This window comes from Podarcis vaucheri (assembly GCF_965113315.1).
Source record: "Podarcis vaucheri genome assembly, contig: SUPER_10_unloc_1, whole genome shotgun sequence".
Taxonomy (NCBI): Eukaryota; Metazoa; Chordata; class Lepidosauria; order Squamata; family Lacertidae; genus Podarcis; species Podarcis vaucheri.
This window is the reverse complement of record NW_028118809.1, coordinates 2,163,205-2,184,826: the sequence shown is the minus strand read 5'-3', so window position 1 is coordinate 2,184,826 and position 21,622 is coordinate 2,163,205. Positions and strand designations below refer to the sequence as shown.

At 45.7% G+C, this 21,622-nt stretch overlaps 1 protein-coding gene across 2 annotated transcripts in view; it reads left to right on the top strand.

The window, feature by feature from the left end:
* Window positions 1-3,131: 3,131 nt before the first annotated feature.
* The window catches only part of MAPK11 (mitogen-activated protein kinase 11), a 57,740-nt gene continuing 39,249 nt past the window's right edge, over window positions 3,132-21,622 (top strand). The window contains exon 1 of one of the 2 annotated variants that reach the window (XM_082242481.1): window positions 3,132-3,160. In XM_082242481.1, the coding sequence (XP_082098607.1) occupies window positions 3,147-3,160 (14 nt within the window). In that variant the 5' untranslated portion in view covers window positions 3,132-3,146. Of the gene's footprint in view, window positions 3,161-12,065; window positions 12,307-21,622 lie in introns of those variants that run through there. The other variant, XM_082242480.1, reaches the window with a different exon arrangement.

Sequence of the window (21,622 nt, the reverse complement as noted above, 5' to 3'; positions counted from 1 at the left end):
TTTCCCCTTGCAAGGGACTCCAGGAAGTTCCCAGAGGTGACAATTGCTGAGCTGATTGTTGGCCAAGGAAAGCCTAATCCCATCACCAAACTTGCCAAGGGGCCAGACATGCAAAGGAAGTTCTATTGTACTTTGGGTGGTGGGATTTCAGAGGTGTTTGGCTATGCTAATCTTATACCTGAGTCTTGCCCTGCCATGTCTGATTATGCTAATCTTGTACCAAGGACTTGTCTGGACATGTTTGCCAAAGTTAAACTAATGTCACCCCTGTCTACCCCTCCCCTTTTGTGACATGTCAGTGATGTAGCAATGATGTAGCAATGATGCTGTACGAATTGTATTCTGGGATATGGTGGGAAAGTTTTAAAAATCTTTGTCAACCCATCTTCTGGGTTCAAAATTATTCTTTGAACCTGTTGCGCAATAAACTTTGGTCTACAGATATTTGCTCCGGTTGGTGGCTGGACTCCTTCCTTTATTCCACAGGGACCCGCGGGCTCTGCTCGACAAGTTGGGTGACTGAGCAGCCTCACACCTAGATTTTTCCATAACAGTTTATTCACCTATTTACACCTTCATTCTGCATGGAAGGAGTCCAGATCTTGCAGCATAATCATTTCAAAAGGGGCTTGTACCCCACAGCAAGGCAGCCCTGGACTCCAAGGCATCTCTCCCAGCAAGCCTGCAGCCAGCCTGCCCAAGATGGATCCCAATCTTTCTTCTTCCCCCTCCTTCCCAGAACACCCTTTTAAAAACTCTCTTTTCCTGTCACCACACACCTAGTTACCCTGGCAACCTTCCAAACCCCTATTTTCTGTTCACACCTCAGGGCAAAGGGGGTGACAGTTCTCTTGCATTGCCTCTTAATGGCCCTAGCTTGGCCAGGTCGTTTTGTGCATAGGCTAAACCAGGAATTCCTCTGCAGCTTGTATTTCTCCCTTCACGTCCCAAATACAGCGGTACCTCGGGTTAAGTACTTAATTCGTTCCGGAGGTCCGTTCTTAACCTGAAACTGTTCTTAACCTGAAGCACCACTTTAGCTAAAGGGGCCTCCTGCTGCTGCTGCACCACCGGAGCACGATTTCTGTTCTCATCCTGAAGCAATGTTCTTAACCTGAAGCACTATTTCTGGGTTAGCGGAGTCTGTAACTTGAACCGTATGTAACCCGAGGTACCACTGTAATCAAAATCCTACCATTTATTCATTTCAAATCTATAGCATCATAGATACTCTCTATATACGTTTTTCGTCGCTTTATTGTGCAGCTAGGCTAATGGATGATGTGGGATCACAGGGCAAAATATATTTATCTCTGCGGAAATCTGGTTAGCGCCTACAGAAGCCGTAGCAGAGAGATGGCGGAACAGTAGTCTTGTATTTTCCCCCAGCATTCCTTTTCACTCCCTCGGCCTGTCAGCTCTTTTATCTGTTTTGTTTTCTTCCTTCGCATTGATGTCTGGGTTGTAAAAAGCTTTTCCTTTGAGATTAGATTATAGATCCAAAATGGCCAAGGGACTTGTGAGTTCAGGAAATTGTGACTTGAGGAACTCTCCCTTCTCGTCGGAGGGCTGGGGATATGTTCTCCTCCTGGAGGAGTGTCCCATTACTAGGGGAGGAGGGCGAATCAAAAGGGGCCCATTTGCTTTCCCATCTGTGGAAAGGAAGTCTGACTTGGCATTCCTCCACAGAGTCCCTGGCACTGCTAATGTTTCCCAGAAAAGTGGGTGGGTGTTGCTGCTGCTTTGGAAACAGGCTAGAGCTGGCTCGAGACTGCACAATCTATGCCTATGTTGTACGTATTTTTTAAGAACAAAAAAGGAAACGGAGACAGATGGGAAGCTATTTGGTTGTTGCTTTTTGGGCCTTGGATGTGAATATTGTTGTTGTTGTTGTTTAGTCGTTTAGTCGTGTCCAGCTCTTCGTGACCCCATGGACCACAGCACGCCAGGCACTCCTGTCTTCCACTGCCTCCCGCAGTTTGGTCAAACTCATGCTGGTAGCTTTGAGAACACTGTCCAACCATCTCATCCTCTGTCGTCCCCTTCTCCTTGTGCCCTCCATCTTTCCCAACATCAGGATCTTCTCCAGGGAGTCTTCTCTTCTCATGAGGTGGCCAAACCTTGGATGTGAATATTATATTCACCAAAAGTGGAGGGGACGGTTCTCTCCATGCCCGCCATTGATAAATATATACCAGTTTACGGGAGCTCACCAAAAGCAAATCAACGGTTCTTTTGCAAAAATAAGCAGGTGGATTAGTTCAAAGTTCATTGTAGCAAACCCACAATGTCTATAAGTGCAAGAAAGAATGTGGTGTGTCCCCCACAACTCTGGGCTTCTGCCATTGCTTGATCTGTAAACACAACTGTACAGTGTACCTTGGGTTACATATGCTTCAGGTTACATACGCTTCAGGTTACACACCCCGCTAACCCAGAAATAGTGCTTCAGGTTAAGAACTTTGCTTCAGGATAAGAACAGAAATCGGGCTCCAGCGGTGCAGCGGCAGCAGGAGGCCCCATTAGCTAAAGTGGTGCTTCAGGTTAAGAACAGTTTCAGGTTAAGAACGGACCTCCGGAACGAATTAAGTACTTAACCCGAGGTACCACTGTACTTGAAGCCATGGATTCCCACAGATTTTTTTGCATTCCAAATCCAGGTGTGTAGATAGTAAATGGCTCCTAGGCTAACACACCCATGAAACAATACGAGATACAGTACATGCCAGAGTGGGCAGAGCGCCATTCTTTATCTAGCGAGGGTGGGGCTTGGGCTGCTGTCTTTGAAAACAGTAGGCCTTTTGCATATGCTTCTTCAGTCAGAGGAAAAAGAGGCCCAGCAAACACATAATAAGGTGATCCTATCTTAATACTAAACATTTGCATAGTGATTTCGAGCGTTCAAAAGATCATATGCATTATGTACTTGTAACCTTTACATCAACCCCGTAATATAAGTTCAGAATTTCTGTTCTCCATTTTGCAGATGTGGAGACTGAGGCTGAGAGAAAATGGTTAATAAATTTGGTAGCATTTGCAGTGCCACAAGAATCTTCATTGTTTTCTCTTGCCTGGTTTCATGGTAGAAGCAAGGTTCAAACCAGGAACTTCTCTTAGCCACTTTGTGAACTGCTGGCTATGAGTTGATGCAGATTTTAAGGTATGTTGTGTTGTTGTGGTGGTGGTGGTGTTTCTGTATATTATGTTGGAAGCCACCCAGAGTGGCTGAGGCAACACAGTCAGATGGGTTGGGTACAAATTATTATTATTATTATTATTATTATTATTATTATTATTATTATTATTATTAACAAATTTAATCTATATTTCCAAGATAGCCCTGCAAAATGGAGACAACTTCTGGAGATGTTCTTCCTTCACCTGCAAATGCCAGTACAGTGGTACCTCAGGTTACATACGCTTCAGGTTACAAACTCCACTAACCCAGAAATATTACCTCGGGTTAAGAACTTTGCTTCAGGATGAGAACAGAAATCGTGCTTTGGCGGTGAGGCAGCAGCAGGAGGCCCCATTAGCTAAAGTGGTACCTCAGGTTAAGAACAGTTTCAGGTTAAGAACGGACCTCTAGAATGAATTAAGTACTTAACCCGAGGTACCACTGTACCTTCAAAGCCCACTCAAGGCATTTACTAAAGATAAATTCTGGTACTCAGACTTAATGAGCTCTGGCATAAATTGAGGGTGGATATTTAGGGAAAACCAAATATTCAGCATCTCTTCACATAGCAAATCTGCTGATGGGCAGCATTCTGCAGTCAGTAAATTTCTCTGTGTGCCAGTTGGCAAATACATCGGGGGAATAATTTGAAGGATATCATTGCGTGCTCTTTGCTTTATGTCCTCTTCATATTGCAAATTTTGTAAAAGCAGACGGATAAAACGGAAAAAGTTATCCGTCGGTTAATGTCATGGCTTGCCAAGTATGTCATTAATGTTGGCCAAACTCTCCTTGTGTCTGGGTGTACGTATTTGATTCCCAAAGCAACGTTTGCTAGAAAGGCTCAAACATTTCCCCAGCTATTCCAAAGCATTGACAAACATGCCAATTCAATTTCCTTACAGAAACCTGCCGATGGTATTTATAGCTGAGTGTATTTTCAGACAAGCTAGCCGCTGATGAATAATTTAACAAAGAATTAGCTAAAACCAAATGCCTGAAAAATATCCTCAGCCATCCTCATGGCTGGAGACAATTCACCTTCTCATTTATGGCATGGTATACTCATTATCGGGACGCGGGTGGCGCTGTGGGCTAAAGCCTCAGCGCCTAGGGCTTGCCGATCAAAAGGTCGGCGGTTCGAATCCCCGCGGCGGGGTGCGCTCCCGCTGCTCGGTCCCAGCGCCTGCCAACCTAGCAGTTCGAAAGCACCCCCGGGTGCAAGTAGATAAATAGGTACCGCTTACCAGCGGGAAGGTAAACGGCGTTCCGTGTGCGGCTCTGGCTCGCCAGATGCAGCTTTGTCACGCTGGCCACGTGACCCGGAAGTGTCTCCGGACAGCGCTGGCCCCCGGCCTCTTGAGTGAGATGGGCGCACAAACCCCAGAGTCTGTCAAGACTGGCCCGTTCGGGCAGGGGTACCTTTACCTTTACCTTTATACTCATTATCAGTTTGTTCATTTCTTCTCCTCTGCCCTGCGACGTTGATGTTTTGAATCCTCTGAAACATGAATGGGGCGGGAAACCTAAATACGTGAAGGAGGGAGAGCCATTGAACATAGTGGGACTTAATTCTGAGGAAATCTGTTGAGGATGACGCAGTAAAACTGTGTGGTGTTGTTCACTGCCTGATAAAACTTTCAGGTCAGATACAGAGTGCATCTCTGGAATCCATGTATAAAACATTCCTTATGTATCTAAGAAGTGACAACCTTGTAATAATTTTCAGATGAGAACAATACAAGTAGACCTTGGGGCGGCGTTGAGGTTTCCATGCAGGCCTCTGGAAGGAAAGGCGAGGTCAGCATGGTGCTGTTGGAATCAAAATACCGACCGGCTATTTAAACAAATCTGAAGGCACACATCAGAAGTATATTGAAATGTCATAATGACGCAAGACAGTGTATTGGAAAGTGTGTCTGCAATAAGGGCAGTGATGCAGCTTTTGCGCAGACCTGTTTTGCTTTATCAGTTGAATGATCTCAGATCACTTCGTGCCTCTGACGCAGTAGGTCATTGATTACGAAAGAACAGGTCCTCTTAAACCGGTTGAGGGTATGGTTACCAGATGTCCCCGTTTCCTGGGGACAGTCCCCGGATTTACAAATCTGTCCCCGGACAAAAATCCGTCCCCGGATTTCATTTAATGTCCCCGGATTTATATTTTAAGTATTGTAAATGCATTAGTAGGGGTTGAATGTTGCGTGATTGGTTCAACGGCACAAGACATATCATATGGTGGACCAGCCGGCCGACTGCCCATCGGTGCTTCGGGGCCAGGAAAACCCCAGAGCCAACGCAGGGAGAAGGAAGAGAGGAGAAAGAGAAGGAAGAGAGAGAAAGAGGAAGGAGAAAAAAGAGGGGAGCCCTGGCCGTGCCACTGCCGCCACTGAGGAGGAGAGGTAGGAGAGCATCGGGCGGGCAAGGACATGTGGCCGAGCCCAGGCCTGACCCAAGCCTACTCCACGGTGGCTAGCGTTTCAAGAGAGCAGGCCGGGGCCCAGAGGAAGGCTGCGTGACAGAGGAGACCACAGAAGAGAAGATATTACTTCTTTAAAGAAATAAAAAATAACCTTTTTTAGTAACTTTTTTTCTCTTTTCAAAAAAGTGTCCCCGGATTCTTTGAAAAAAATCTGGTAACCTTAGTTTAGGGTCTGTGATGCCTCAACAAGCCCATAGCTCTGATGCCAATGCAAATGGCTAATGCTTGGGATGGTTATGTGTTACCTACAGTCATCCATCACTGGACATGAGAAGTAGGGTCTCTCTGCACCACCTGAGCATTACTTAGGAAGGTGATGAGTGCTATTAGAGCCAACAAGGTTGATTGTCTGTTTGGATGGTGGAAGAGAAGAAAGTGTGATATATATTTTTAACATTTGTAAAGGTAAAGGACCCTTGACAGTTAAGTCCAGTCGCGAATGACACTGGGGTTGTGGTGCTCATCTCGCTTTACTGGCCGAGGGAGCCGATGTTTGTCTGCAGACAGTTTTTCCGGGTCATGTGGCCAGCATGACTAAGCCGCTTCTGGCAAAACCAGAACAGCCCACGGAAACACCATTTACCTTCCCGCCGGAGCCGTACCTATTTATCTACTTGCACTGGTATGCTTTTGAACTGCTAGGTTGGCAGGGGCTGGAACAGAGCAACGGGAGCTCACTCCATTTGCGGGGCTTTGAACTGCCGACCTTCCGATCAGCAAGCCCAAGAGGCTCAGTGGTTAGACCACAGTGCCACCAGCGTCCTCTTTTTAACATTTATTTAGCAGAATTTGAATACTGCTTAATTGTTTAAAAGGGAAAAAATGGCTTAACCAGTTTACAGAAAATATAAAACATGCATTAAAATTATCCGTAAAAAGTCAGACATGAAAAAGAAGTAGACCTAAAAAAAATCAAAATATAAATAGTATCAGCACTATACATAAAACATACATTATATAAAAGAATATTAAAATGCATGTCAGCTTTACATATCTGGGTATGCTTGCCTAAACATGAAGGTTTTAAGCAGTTATTGAAAACAGCACAGCGAAGGTGTCTACCTAATGTCAATGGACAGGGAATTCCAGAGTGGAGGCGATGGCATCTAATTAAAAACTTTGGAGGAAATACTTTTAATCTGGCACCTAAAATTTAGAAGAATGTGCTTGACAGTCCCTGGCAGACACCCCATATCATCAGCTCCGCCGCCTGGTTGCCATTTCCCTCACCTTGGAAGCAGGACAGTTCTGAAACAGGGGTAGCAAATAATAATAATAATAATAATAATAATAATAATAATAATAATAATAATTTATTATTTATACCTGCCCATCTGGCTGGGTTTCCCCAACCACTCTGGGTGGCTCCTGACAGAATATTTAAATATTTCAGATGTCTTCTAAGGGTCAGATAGTTGTTTATTTCCTTGACATCTGATGGGAGGGCTTTCCACAGGGTGGGCACCACTACTGAGAAGGCCCTCTGCCTGGTTCCCTGTAACCTCAATTCTCAGAGTGAGGGAACTGCCAGAAAGCCCTCAGAGCTGGACCTCAGTGTCCGGGCTGAACAATGGGGGTGGAGACGCTCCTTCAGGTATACTGGGCCAAGGCCGTTTAGGGCTTTAAAGGTCAGCACCAACATTTTGACTTGTGCTCAGAAACGTGTTGGGAGCCAATGTAGGTATTTCAGGACTGGTGTTATATGTAATGGATCACAGCAATCAAGACCGGCTTTTACCAAGACATGCATAACTTTTGCAAGTCTGTCTTTGCTTAGGAGACGTTGCACCTGACACACCAAGCTAAGCTGTTGAACGGCACTTTGTGCCATGGAAGCCGCTTGGGCCTCTACAATAAGAGCCAAATCTATAACAGAATCCCCAAGCTACAATCTTGATGCATTAGAAGAAAGTGCAGTTATATCCGGAACAGATGGAACGCCACCATTACCTACCAACAGTATCTGTCGTGTGTGAACATAAATTAGGTTGATAACTAAATAAATGCAAAGGAACACTGTTCTCATCAGAACACTACAACTTAATGATCTGTTAAATGGGGACTACAATGACTTGCCACGTTAAAGAGAATGATTAATCAAAGAACATCTGTGCATGTTACAGCATTTCCCCAACATGCAAAGTACATTCACGTAACATAGTCCTGCAAGATGGCCAACTGTTATGTCTGAGCACCATCCAGCCAAGATTAAGTTCAGGTCTCAGTGCAACAAGTCCGGGCACTTGACACCTGAAAAATTATCCAGTGGAAACTCTCCACGTACAGAAGCAAGGCTGAAAAACTCTGTATCTGGAACGGATATAATATGTTGATGCAATAAACACATGAACTGCAGTACTGTGAATTTGTTTCCCAGGAAAAGACTGCTATCTTGTGGTGTATAACAATGCACAACTTTCTTCATGAAAGCAAAATGGGTCGCCTCCTAAAACAGGAAACCACCAAATGCGCAACACATGTGCTTGCAAACAATCTTTCAAGTACTTGGGTTACAATTTGCTTGCTTCTTTCAGTTCCAAAAGCATTTGTCTTCACCATGCACCAAGCAACACTGAAAATTGCTACTTACAAGGGCTGGGGAGAGAACACAACTAGCTTCTTAGATTCATAGGCATCTTCCTTTGTAGGAGACAAGTTAGAAGCAGCTAACCTTTGGCTGTTAAGCAAGGGATACAAACTCTGGGTACCTCTTCACTTCAGCTGCCTTCAACACGAATATCAACTGTCTGTTCACTAATGGTTCCTCATCATCCTAGAAAAAAGTGACAAGTATAGTTTCCGGATCAAGAGAAGTAATAATCCTGTTCTGTTCTGCCTTGGTATGACCGCACCTAGAGTACTGTGTCCAGTCCTGGGCACCACAATAAGGAGGATATTGACAAGTTGAAACATGTGCAGAGGAGGGTCTGGAAAGCAAGCCTTATGAGGAATGGTTGAAGGAGCTGAGTAAGTTTAGCCTGGTAAAGAGGAGACTGAAAGAAAATGTGATGGCCATCTTCTAACATCTAAAAGACTGTCTCGTGGAAGATGGAGGAGCCTTGTTTTATCCAGCTCCAGAGACTAGGACCAGAACCAATGGATTCAAGTTGCAAGGAGATTCCAACTAATCATAGGGAATAGAATTGTGGGCACTAGTTTGTTAAGGGTTTCTGGGAATTATAACTACATTGCCCAATGACAGAATGCACTTTGTACTTTAAAAGTATATTGTTGACGCAGTCATGCTGATCTTCTCTAATTGGGACTTCACACACACATTCAAATAAGTCCCTGAGGATTCACTGGGTTCCCTGGAAAACTACTATCCAATACTCTTTCAGCAGAAGCTTTGTTCACACAGGCATTATCAGATTCAAAATATTTGGCTATTTGATGCACAGAACATGGAGACGAAAACCACCCAGCTGGGTAAATTCAGAATGTTCAGAAGAGGGGCATAGCAATATGATGTGTCCTTCTCCACTCAATCACTGCCAAGGAAGAAACACTGGTGGCCTTTGGTCTCCCATATTTATAATTCATTTGATTCTCCAGACTACAATTTGACCTCAGACTCGCATAAATTAAAGGTGACTGTTCAGGTTTTGCTTGAAGCTATTCTAGACAAAACACAGTTCTACCTGGGGGAGAAACTTTGAACATCGCATTGACAGCACTGGCTTTGTTATCCACAATTATGGCAAGGCACCATAAAACAAGACAGTGGAAAATATTGGCATAATTAATTTGGAAATGTTCTCTGGGGTGTTGTTTTCATTAGTATTCCAAGCCATTTTAATCCCCTCTAGAGGAAAATCTGTAAACAGCAATAGTAGCTGCTGAAAACCAAGGTGCCTGCAAAGACGGGTATGACTTTAGGGAAGTCACTAGGAAACCAGAATTGATGGGCCTCAACTCTGCTTTTATGTGGCATTGACAATCTGAACAGCTAGGGGGTGCTTGTTTTTTCTGGTATATTATTTAATTCTAGTATTATTATTTAAATTTCTATACCTCCCTTCATCCAAGGTTCACAGGGCGGTTTACAATAAAAAACATAAAAATGCATAACATAGTAAGAAACAAAAACATTACCCTCTCCCAGTTAAAGGCCATAGATTTAATTAATTAGCCAAAGACAATTAATTAGCCAAAGGCAATGTTAGGTGCTAGTTCATAGACTATATGCCTTCATGATTATGGAATTAAGAACAGGTTAGGGGGCTGGTGCTATGTGTGTCATCATCCCCATCCCGATTTTCCTGAAGGACAATTCGATTTGCAGAACAGGGCTGGGAGACCTCCAGATGTTGTCAAAGACTCCAGCTCCCATCAGCCCCAGCCAGTGGGGCCAATGGTAACAAATGATGGGTGTTACAGGAAAGCATGAAACTCTTCATCTCAGCGTATTAAGTTTGAGCGCCACATTGGACAAAGATTCCTGCACCGCGGGGAAACCAAAATGCTTGTTTACAAACCTATTGTACTACCAACCTTACTGTATGCTTGTGAAACATGGACCACTTATAAACGCCATCTACAACTCCTTGAAAGATTCCATCAATGGGGTCTCCAAAAAATTTTACCCTCACTTGGGAAGACAGGCAAACTAATGCCAGTGTAGTGGAAAAAGCAGCAATCAACTGTGTAGAAGCAATGATTCTTCAACATCAACTTAGTTTTTTGTTTTTTGTTTTGGCAGCCTAACCATTTATTGTTGAGACTTGCATACTTTGTCCTTGCTTCAAAAATTTCAAAATGACCCACATGTACATAAGCATACCAAGCAAACTTGCATGATTAACAAAAGCAAAATAGCATCTTGGCTTGAAATAAGATGTCCATTATCCCAGTTCATACTTAGTTCATCAACTTAGTTGAACTGGTCATGTTGTTCAGATCCCTGATTATCATCTTCCAAAACAACTACTCTATTCCAAACTTAAAAATGGAAAGCGTAATGCTGGTGGTCAACAAAAGGTTTAAAGACTCTCTCAAGGCAAATCTTTTTAAAAATGTACTGGGAAACACTGGCCTGCAAGTGCTCCAATTGGAGATCAGCCTTCACCAAAGGTGCCATGGGCTTTGAAGACACTCGAACTCAGGACGAAACAGAGAAATGTGCTAAGAAGAAGGCATGCTTGGCAAATCCTCACTGTGATCAACTCCTGCCCGGAAACCTATGTCCCCACTGTGGAAGGACGTGTGGATCCAGAACTGGCCTCCACAGTCACTTACAGACTCACTGTTAAAACGGTGTTTATGGAAGACAATCTTACTTGGCTACGAGGGATCGGCAAAGAAGAAGAAGGAACTATATGACCCTGCTGCAGGGCCAGATTTAGGTTTGATGAGGCCCTAAGCTACTGAAGGTAATGGGGCCCTTTATATGTCCAACTGTCCTTTGTCCACAGCTGTCAACTTTTCCCTTTTCTTGCAAAGAATCCTATTCCGAATAAGGGAATTTCCCTTAAGAAAAGGGAAATGTTGACAGCTATGCCTTTGTCAACAACAAATTGTTGCTGTTTTTTGTGTTGAATATATGCTATGTGGTAACATATGGACCTAATAGGTATCTAAAGCCATTTGCACATAACAAAATATGTATTTTATCAAAGTAATTGTTGAAAAGTCCATACAGAATTCAAAGTCCATGCAGAATGTAGGCACCCTATACAGTAGTACCTCAGGTTACATACGCTTCAGTTTACAGACTCTTCTAACCCAGAAATAGTGCTTCAGATTAAGAAGTTGGCTTCAGGTTAAGAACAGAAATCAGGCTCCGGCGGCGCGGCGGCAGCAGAAGGCCCCATTAGCTAAAGTGGTGCTTCAGGTTAAGAACAGTTTCAGGTTAAGAACGGACCTCTGGAACGAATTAAGTACTTAACCCGAGGTACCACTGTATATAAAAATAAGCAAACCAGTGGTATTTTAGGGAGCAGGCTAGCAGGCGGGGCCCATTATTTACATCATAGGAGCCTACGCAACACAAAACACTGTTGCTGTATGTAGGTTTTATTTTATTTGCTTTTCATCTTCTATTTTGGAAATGTACATCCATTTTTTTCCCTTTAATTTTTTTTTTTGGGGGGGGCCAAGAGAGTGGGACCCTAAGCTATAGCTTGTCCCTTCCAAGAGGTTCCAGTCGCAGCACTACCTGGCGCTCCACCTGGGGCTTCCTGGCCTAAGGCGCGCCAGCACATCTACTTTAATGGCCGGAGTTCCCTTCCACCAACCTTTAGTTACAATGCTAGGGGCCGGCAGCTCGTTCTGATCAGCCGGGAGCCCCCTTTTCGAGGGGAGATCCCGCCCCTCGGCTCCTTCTCCCTTTCCCTCGACTTCATTCATCCTGTCCCTCCTCCTCCTCCTCCTCCCTTTTCCCCTCCCCCTAACCGCCTCCTCCCTGCCGGCGGTGGCTTCCTGGCTGGCTGGCTAGCTGGCTCTGCAACTTCCAGCTGGAGCTGCCTGGCTGGGTCTCCGCCTCTGCCTCTGCCGCTGCTTGTGCTGCCGGCGCTACTGCCGGCTGGGGGAAAATGTCCGAGCGAGGCGGCTTCTACAAGCAGGAGCTGAACAAGACGGTGTGGGAGGTGCCCCAGCGCTACCAGCACCTGACCCCGGTGGGCTCGGGGGCGTACGGCTCCGTATGGTAGGTGGAGGCTGCTCCGGAAAGGGGGGGCTGCTTTGCTGCGCATAAGCAGCAGCCGCGGAAGGTGTGCGGTGAGCCCCGGGCGAAAAGGCTCCGCTCCAGCCGTGCAAAAGCTGCGGGAAGCAAACAATGCCAGCGAGCAGCTGGGCGCTGGAGCCGCTAGGCCTGCCTGGTGCATGGAAAGCCAGCGCGCACAATGGGTGCGCCCCTAGACAAGGCGTCCCCGGGATCTGCATGCGTCCAGGGTTTTGTGTTTTTTTGCGGGGGGGGGGGAACGACACCTGCGCGGATTGTACGCACAGGCAGGTTCTACGCAGCTGCCCTAGTTAAGCCCCCCCCTCCCGGATGTATGGGCGAAAGCCAGCCACCCTAGGCTTGTATACCCCCCGGGTAGGTGGGTGCGGAGACCACCTGGGATGTTAGGTACACGTACGGGAAGGTACGCTGGGAGGCAGGTGCGTTCCCGCCCCTGGTAGCTGCTTGGTTCGAAAGCAGGTGCACAGGTGATGGATTGACATGTGTGCCTTAGTAGGCCAGGCGAAGGGGGTGGACGCTGGGTGTGCATACAGGAAAATGTGCATATGCAATGTGCAAACCGATCATATTTCACCCAGGATAATAATTTTGGGGTAGAGAACAAGAGATTCAAGGTGGGTTAGGTGCTCTGAACAGGAGCGCATCCATAGGTGTGTACACACACACACACACACACACCTATATAGAATAGTAAGAAAATGCTTCTTTTTTGTCTTGCGTTTTGTGTGTGCAAAGCCTGAGTGTGTATTTGCGGTCAGCTGCGTGCAAGGTGCATAGTATAACAATAGGTAGGACCCCTTCCCATGGAGTGCATGTGTGCGTTGACCTATAGCCCTGTGCTGTGTGTCACGGGTGGGGGTGGGCTGTGCTCATTTTCCTGCCTTTTCCCTGCCCCCACCGGGAGTTCGGAGAACACACAGAGAGAGGCAAAGCTGAGCTGCGCTCTCACAATGCCATTCAGCCTGGAATTCCTCGTGGGTTGCTAAGGGTAACCCTGGGCCATGCCAGCCATTGAAAGAGGTTTCCCCAGACTATTTTTAAGACCTCCTCCTCCACCTCCTCACCACCGAACGGCACTGCTGAATGGGACTGTGGCAGGGCAGTGCTTTTATTCGCACAGCCATTGTGGTCAAGTCCTAAGTGTGCTTTTAGGAACTGGGAGCAGCGCATGAAAATACAGACTGATTTCCCCTCCGGATGAGCGAAATATTAGACCCGGTTCTCTGCCACCACCTTTGAGTAGCTTTAAAAGCATTGCATGGCAACTTAAGACAACCTTCCTCTGAAACGGTGTTTCCCAAACTTGAGTCTCAAGCTGCTTTCAGACAACAGTTCCCATCATCCCTGACTACTGGCCCTGCTAGCTATGGATGATGGGTGTTGTAGTCTGAAAACAGTTTGAGAAACTCTGAAATATTTTTATCCTTTTTCCAGTCACTCATGACATTGCATGCAACATTGGGGGTGGGGGCTGGCCTTGTGTTGGCTCTGTTGTGCAAGCCAGAAGCATTGATTTAGCAATAGTTATGATGTTAGCTGTCACTTGTTTAGGGCATGGCCGGAAGCAACCAATGTTGTGGAAACTAGGCAGCGTCTAGTGAGTGCCTGGGTGAGTGATCAGTACTCACCATGAGTCCATCTAGTTCAGTATTGTCTTCACTGACTGGCAGCAGTTATCCAGGTTTCTCTCCCAATTATATGCGGAGATGCTGGGGACGCGGGTGGCGCTGTGGGTTAAACCACAGAGCCTAGGGCTTGCCAATCAGAACGTCGGCAGTTCGAATCCCCGCAACAGGGTGAGCTCCCGTTGCTCGGTCCCTGCTCCTGCCAACCTAGCAGTTCAAAAGCACGTCAAAGTGCAAGTAGATAAATAGGTACCACTCCAGCAGGAAGGTAAATGGCGTTTCCGTGCGCTGCTCTGGTTCTCCAGAAGCAGCTTAGTCATGTTGGCCACATGACCCGGAAGCTGTACGCCGGCTCCCTTGGCCAGTAAAGCGAGATGAGCGCCGCAACCCCAGAGTCGGCCACGACTGGACCTAATGGTCAGGGGTCCCTTTACCTATGCTGGGAATTGAAGTTGGGAACTTCTGCAGCTAAGCTCTACCACTGAGCTATGGCCATTCCCTAAAAAAAGAATCCTATGTATAGTCCATAGAGGAAAAGGTTGTGTGGAGAACAGAAATGCAATAAAGACAATATATAAATGCTGTCTTCTTCTTTGGCGATCACTCATAGCCGAGTTAGATCGTCTTCCATAAACATGGTTTTAACAATGACTCTGTAAGTCACTGTGGAGGCCAATTCTAGATCCACACGTCCTTCCACAGTGGGGACATTGGTTTCCGGGTGGGACTTGATCACGATGTGGATTTGCCAAGCGTGCCTTCCTCCTAGCACATTTCTCCCTTGCGTACTGAGTTCAAGTGTCTTCAAAGCCCATGATACCTTTGGTAAAGGCTGTTCTCCAACTGGAGCGCTCGCAGGCCAGTGTTTCCCAGTTGTCAGTGTTTATACTACATTTTAAAAGATTTGCCTTGAGACAGTCTTTAAACCTCTTTAAATACTGTAAGGTTTTCATCGCGACCTCCTGCTTTTGTGTGCTCTGTAGAAAGCAGAGAATAGGAGTGAATTGACCGTTTCCATAATGGAGGGAAGTAAGCACTGGTGTTTCCCCAAAGATGCGCTGGGACTGCTGCTGTTTTGCTTCTTCATGACCCATTTGGAGCAGTGAAGTGTATGGATGATGCCAGTTCATTCATAAGGGTGAAACCCGAAGCTGCCTATGGGGAAAAAACGGCCAAAGGATCTGTCCAAACTTTGTGATTTGACAGGAAAAACGGCAAAGAGGATAGTCAGGTAACAAAGGGCCCGAAACACTGAGTCATAAACAATTTGCAGCGTTACCTGTGCACCCTGACGGGGTCATGTGAGTGTACAGGAAATGCGCCTTGAGGTTGTGGTAAACACCTCACCGGAGGCATCAACTCAGCGTGCAGTGATAGGAAATACTCTTGCATTTCAAATTTCTTGGAAAGGGCCTGAAAGTAAAGTGCCGGCCTCATAATGCTTTTATGTAAGTCTTTGTTTTGGCCACATTAGGAATATGTGAGCAGCGTAGGAGCAGGGCCGTCTTAAGCATATCTGGCGCCGTGGTGCAAAGATCCCTCCAGTACACACACACACACCCTGTTTCCCAGAGTTGTCGACCTTTTCCCAAGCCTCTGCAGGGATCGCTCTCCTCCTGCGGAGGCTTGGGAGGCAAGCTGCACGCCTGCCAGCCATATGGTTGGCGGGGCGCAGCTGGCAGGCCTGCAGGGAAAGGGGAGGCCGCCAGCAAAGCCGCGCAGCTCTCCCATTCGCTGGGGCACCCCGAGAGGCCGGCGCCCTGTTGCAACACATCACTAAAACCAATGGGAAAGACGGCTCTGCGTAGGAGCCAACTCCAGGGGCCTGTGGGTGCCCAAGCACCCACAATAATATAATTGGGGGGGCACCCACAAAGTCAAAAAGAGAGGCAGGCAGCCTCTGCGGCACTGCCTCTTAAAGAGAAGCAGTTCCGCTCTGCCCTCCTCAGCCATGGAATGAGTCACCCTTGTGGGGGGTGGCTTGGACAAGGAAACAGGGTCTCTCTGCCTCAGAGTTTAAGCCCCTCCCTGCCCCAAAAGTGGAAAGAAGCCGAAGCCCAGCAAAGAAGAATGGATACAAAACCATATGGAATATGCAGAAATGGCCAGACTTGCCGGAAGAATAAGAAATCAAGATAACAAACTTTTTATAAAAGAATGGAACTGGTTTATTGAACATTTACAGATAATTTGCAAAAAGATAAAAAAACATTTAGCAGGATTATTGTAACAACCTGCAGTTTAACAAGAGTATGTATTTACAGTAGATAATTAAATGAGCAAGTTAAATGAATTTGGATATGCAGAAGATATTAAAAAATAATGAGGGGGAAGGAAGTCAAATTTTTAAATGTTAAATTGATTGTAAAACTAGTGAAAATGTATACATTTGAAAAGTAAAAATAAAAAACGAAGAAAAAAGAGAAGGGTGTCTCACTGGATGTGGAAAGGAGGAGGAACTGGAGTCATCCCCGCAACTCGGATGTGCAACATCACACACAAACACACACCTGCAGGCGTGCGCATGTGACATCACACGTCCATGTTACGGCGGGTGGGTACCATGTTACCTGAGGGTGAGATGGCTCCCCTGGTGAGGAACAGTGCAACATCTTGCAGCAATGGGAAACCTACAGGAAAGAACAAATACTTCTATCTGGAGTTTGGAGATCTTTTCCCCGTGAGGAGAGTTGAAAGGATCTGAAGCTTTTTAGTCTACAAAATACAGGATTTTTTTTTATAACTATTAAGAACAATATGGAGAAAGTGGTTAAAGACCAACTTTCCCCTCTTATAGGTTGAGCAGCAATAGGCTCAGAACAGCCAAAAATGAAGTGCTATTTCAGAAAATGCAATATCAATTTATGGAACCCAGGGTGCCACAGGATGGTACTGGCTGCTAGCTAAAACAGCTTTGAAAGGAGAACAGAGACATTCAAGAGGATAGTTATATCAGCAGTTCTGTGTCCTGAATAGCTAATTGGGAATGTCCATGTTCAGAGGCCGTATACTAGAAGCTGGGCTTACAAGGAGAGCAAGGCCTACTTGCGGGTTTCCCAGAGGCATTTGCTAACCGCTGCTGGAAATAAGGTGCAAGCTAGATGAACCAGATGGTCTGATCGAACAGGCCTCTTCTTATGTTCTTAAGTTCTTATTTGGCTTTTGTAAGGATTACCGAGCAGTGATTTGAGTACTCAAAATGTATTATTGTAAATGCCAAATGTTTTCGATGGCTAGGGTTGCTACTCGAGTGAACACAATCATTGTGTGGCGATTTTTGCTGGGACTTCATGGTGTGATGCTGGTGGAACTGGGAAGCTCTCAGTTAGCCTCTTTTGTCTGCCTTAAAGCACGAGGCTTGCTCAAACCATGATGCCACAGGTGTCCAGGACGTGTTAAAGAACTCATTCGCATGAGATTGCTGTTGTGTGATGGGTAAAAACAACACCATCTGAATCCACTCAGTGTGCTTCAAGCAAAGGTATAATTTGGTCATGTGGTTTAGAGGGTGCAGAAGGTTGAAAGCCCTGGCTGTGGGATATGATGTGGTGGAAAAGCCCAGAATTCATTGTGTTGGCATGTGCATGCATTCGGTTTCTTGTGTGTTGCAGACAAAAGCAGTATTTTAGTGTCTCTGTTTTCACACGCTCGGTGTGTCAGTGCTACGGCAGGGAACATATTGTGCCTCAGCTGTCTAAACAGTGACTGCTGATAAGACCAGAGAGATGTTTCTTCAGACGGTTGGAACCATGAAAGCTCATGATGGTGACCAAAGAAGGCTAATAATAATCTTGCACTTGAGAATGCCTGGCCTAGAAATGTTGGGTGCCTTTTCATATACATGCCTCAGAAGCTTCACAGTTCAGCCCTGAGCATCCACAAATAAGAAGGGAATGTCACAGAGCAGCATTTGGGGAAAGACTTTTGTGCAACATCCTCTAACGGAGGGAGTAGACTGGTCCAGACTAGTTACTGACAGACTGGCTATAAAATAAGTAAATACAGTGGTACCTTGGGTTAAGTACTTAATTCGTTCTGGAGGTCCGTACCTAACCTGAAACTGTTCTTAACCTGAGGCACCACTTTAGCTAATGGGGCCTCCTGCTGCTGCCGCACTGCCGGAGCATGATTTCTGTTCTCATCCTGAAACAAAGTTCTTAACCTGAAACACTATTTCTGGGTTAGCAGAGTCTGTAACCTGAAGCGTATGTAACCTGAAGTGTATGTAACCCAAGGTACCACTGTAATGAAAAAAGGGAGGATATACTGATAAGACAGTTTTGTATGCTTGAAGGAAGTGGCCATCTATTTATTTATTGATCTTCAATATCATACTTGTATTCCTTATTTATTTACTTATTTACTTATTTTATTTATTAAATTTGTATATTGCCCTCCATCCCTCACAGGGAGGCTCACAACATAAAAATACAAAAGGAGAACACAAAATATGTAATAAAACAAGAACAAACCAATAAGTCCCCGCTCCCACAGGCCACAGAAGGTTAATCAGTCAAAGGCCTGGTTTTATAGAGAAGCATTTTTGCCTGGTGCCTAAAGATATGTAATGAAGGCACCAGGCGAGCTTCCCTGGGGAGAGCATTCCACAGACAGGGAGCCACAACAGAAAAGGCCTGATCTCATGTTGTTGCCCTCTGGACTCTCGTGGAGGAGGGCACATGAAGAAGGGCCTCAGATGATGGTTGAAGGGTCCTGGTCAGGAGCGGCATTCCTTAAAGTATTGCCATGGAACCCAAGATGTGGGTCTCAGGAGGTCTCCCATCCAGGAATTGACCGGACACAGACCTGCTTAGCTTCCAACAGACTTGGTGGCCTCATGTGCCTTCTGGCCACATGTTAAGAATAGCTGCCTTCTTCTGAGTCGGTCCATTGGCTTGTCTTCCTTGGTAATGTCTGTGCACTGGCTGTGGCTCACCAAGGTTTCAGACAGAAGCGTTCCCCAGCCCTGCCTAGGAATGATGGGGACTGAACGAGCCTGAGACCTTCTGCATGTAAAGCTCTGCAGCCTGACCCCTTACATTGCTTACATGCCAATTCCTTAGAAGAAAAGGTGATCTCATGCTGACCACAAAATTTCCTTATCATATCTGATTAGCCTGAAGATTATTGTGGAGGTAAAAGCTTGCATGATTTGCAATATTTGATAAGTCACAAGGATACATCAGTTGGACAATACCATGGGAGAACTGGTTTGCACTCTTAGTAATGGGAAATAACTCGTGTGTGTGTGTGTGTGTGTGTGTGTGTTTACAGCCGGCGTCTCTTGTCAACACATTGACTTCTTCCCTGTAGCAATGCCAGTGATTTTGCAGAGTCATTGTGTGAATCAGAAATGAAATTTAGTTTCTGAGAAGCCAAAGTAGCCTTGTGTCGATACTGTGAATTATTTTCAGGACTGTTTTAAGAGCTTATTGATAACATCTTTCTGAGGAAAGCTGCTGCTTTCTGCTGCTCGCTGTCTGCTACAGTTTATTTGGTTCCCTGGCTTGCTTCCCTCTCGCTTGCTCCCATGATTTCCCCTTTGTGTTTGTGTAAGTGATGCGGCTGTTGGCAAACAGGGTAACTCGAGTGTTGACTTAAGGCAGGAGAACAATGATCTCATTGGAAACAATGCTGATTTGGGGGTGAGAAACAGTCTGTAATTCTCAGGGGGGGTCACCATCCTTTTTCATAGCAAGACTTACCCCTGCTACCAGCCTCTGAGTTATATTCTGCCATACAAAACTACAGAAATGAATGATAAATCTTGGCTCAATTATTATTTTAGCCCTGTGCTGTTTGAGTTTTCCAGAATTATTCCTGTTGTCTGAAAGCGAAATGTTCAATTCTAAAGACCTTTGACAGGCAATAAGGAACAATTGGGAGCAAACTTTAAACTCCATCTTTTCCTGATGTCAGGTGTGGGGCCAGTGGCGTAGCGTGGGTTGTCAGCACCCGGGGCAAGGCAAGTAATTTGTGCCCCCTAACCCGTGGATTTGTGCCCCCTAACCCCCAGATGTTGCACCCGGTGCAGGCGGCCCCCCCCTGCAGCCCCCACGCTACGCCACTGTGTGGGGCTTTTGGGTGTGGGGCAAACTGGTTCATGGACCAACTCTGGACCTGCGGCAGGTTTAATTTGTGCCCAATGGGCCAGAGATTTCCCACTGCTTCCGTGAATGTTGGCACAGGGCTATCAATTAATTGGACGGATATATGCTAAGAAAAGAGCATCCAGACTTTCAGTTTACAGGTAACTCTTAATTTGGCACATCAGAAAAGTAGCTCAGGGGGTTAGTTACTGGTGAAAAATCATATGATTCAGGTATCATTCAGCCAAAGTTCAGCTTCACAGGTTTTTGTTTGGAGAGGCAATAAATAGGTGCTTCGTATTTTTTTTTTCCTAAATTGTTGCCTTATTGTTGGGTTCTTCTTCTTCTTCTTCTTTTTATTATTTTATTATTTTATGCATGGTACATATTGCTTAGAATACTAAGTGGAAAGTAAAACTTCAAATTTTTAATAATAATAATAATAATAATAATAATAATAATAATAATAATAGAAGATTCTTGTAAATGTCTATCATCTGTCTATCTATCTATCTATCTATCTATCTATCTATCTATCTATCTATCATCTATCTATCTAAGGGTCTGTAACTGGTTCTTGGATAGCTGATGACACCAGTGTTGCAGGTTGCACTAGATCAGCAGTTCTCAACCTGTGGGTCCCCAGATGTTGTTGGACTACAACTCCCATCATCCCTGAGCTCTGGCCTTGCTAGCTAGGGGTGATGGGAGTTGTAGTTCAACAACATCTGGGGACCCACAAGTTGAGAAAGGCTGGACTAGATGATCCTCAGGGTTCCTTCCAGCTTTAAATTCTATGATTTCTGTGTTGGGAGCCAGCCTGTGGGACTTTCCAGACCACCCTCCTCACTGGCCCTTCTCTGTGTCCTCCTTTGAATGTTCCTCTCTGCCTGGAATGGATCTTTGAAATGGGCCAATTCCTCTTGCTTTCCTGGATTGAGAAATGTGACTAGAAGCCATTGGTTTTTGCCAAATGTTGCTTGCTCTTCAGTCATGTCGTATCATGGACTGGTTGGATGCAGTGGAATGGTGCGAGGAACCAGCTGGGGAACACACACACACCCCTCAAGGAAGAAGACTCAGAACCAGGGGAATGGTGGTGGGACAACAAGGAGTGGCCAGAGGGAGAAGACTGGGGAAAGGAGGTTAGGAAACTGAAGAGGCATAGTGAGTGGGGTGAGTCTGTGGCAGAAGTCAAGAATCAGAGGAAGAAGCTAAAGCAGGAAAGGGAGGAGACCAAGAGGCACGGATGATTCAGGCTGGTGAAGAGGCATGGGTGTCTTCCCCTTCCTGCTGTGACAAACTCATCTCCTTTGGTGTCCCAGAACCAGAAGAGGCATGGAAAGGGCAGAGGTGAAGTTGGCTTCACACAGGTGCAGTCTCAGATTGCTTGGGGAAAACCTTGGAGAGGAAGGGACTTTGGCCTTCAGTCTCAGCAACTGCTTCATGGGAGCAAGACCTGCCAGAGAAGAGATGCTGTGCGCATTAGTCCTGACACTCCGGTGCAGATCCTGTTTTTGCTATATATATAAAGAGTGAGTGCCTGGAGGCGGTTGGAGGATGGAT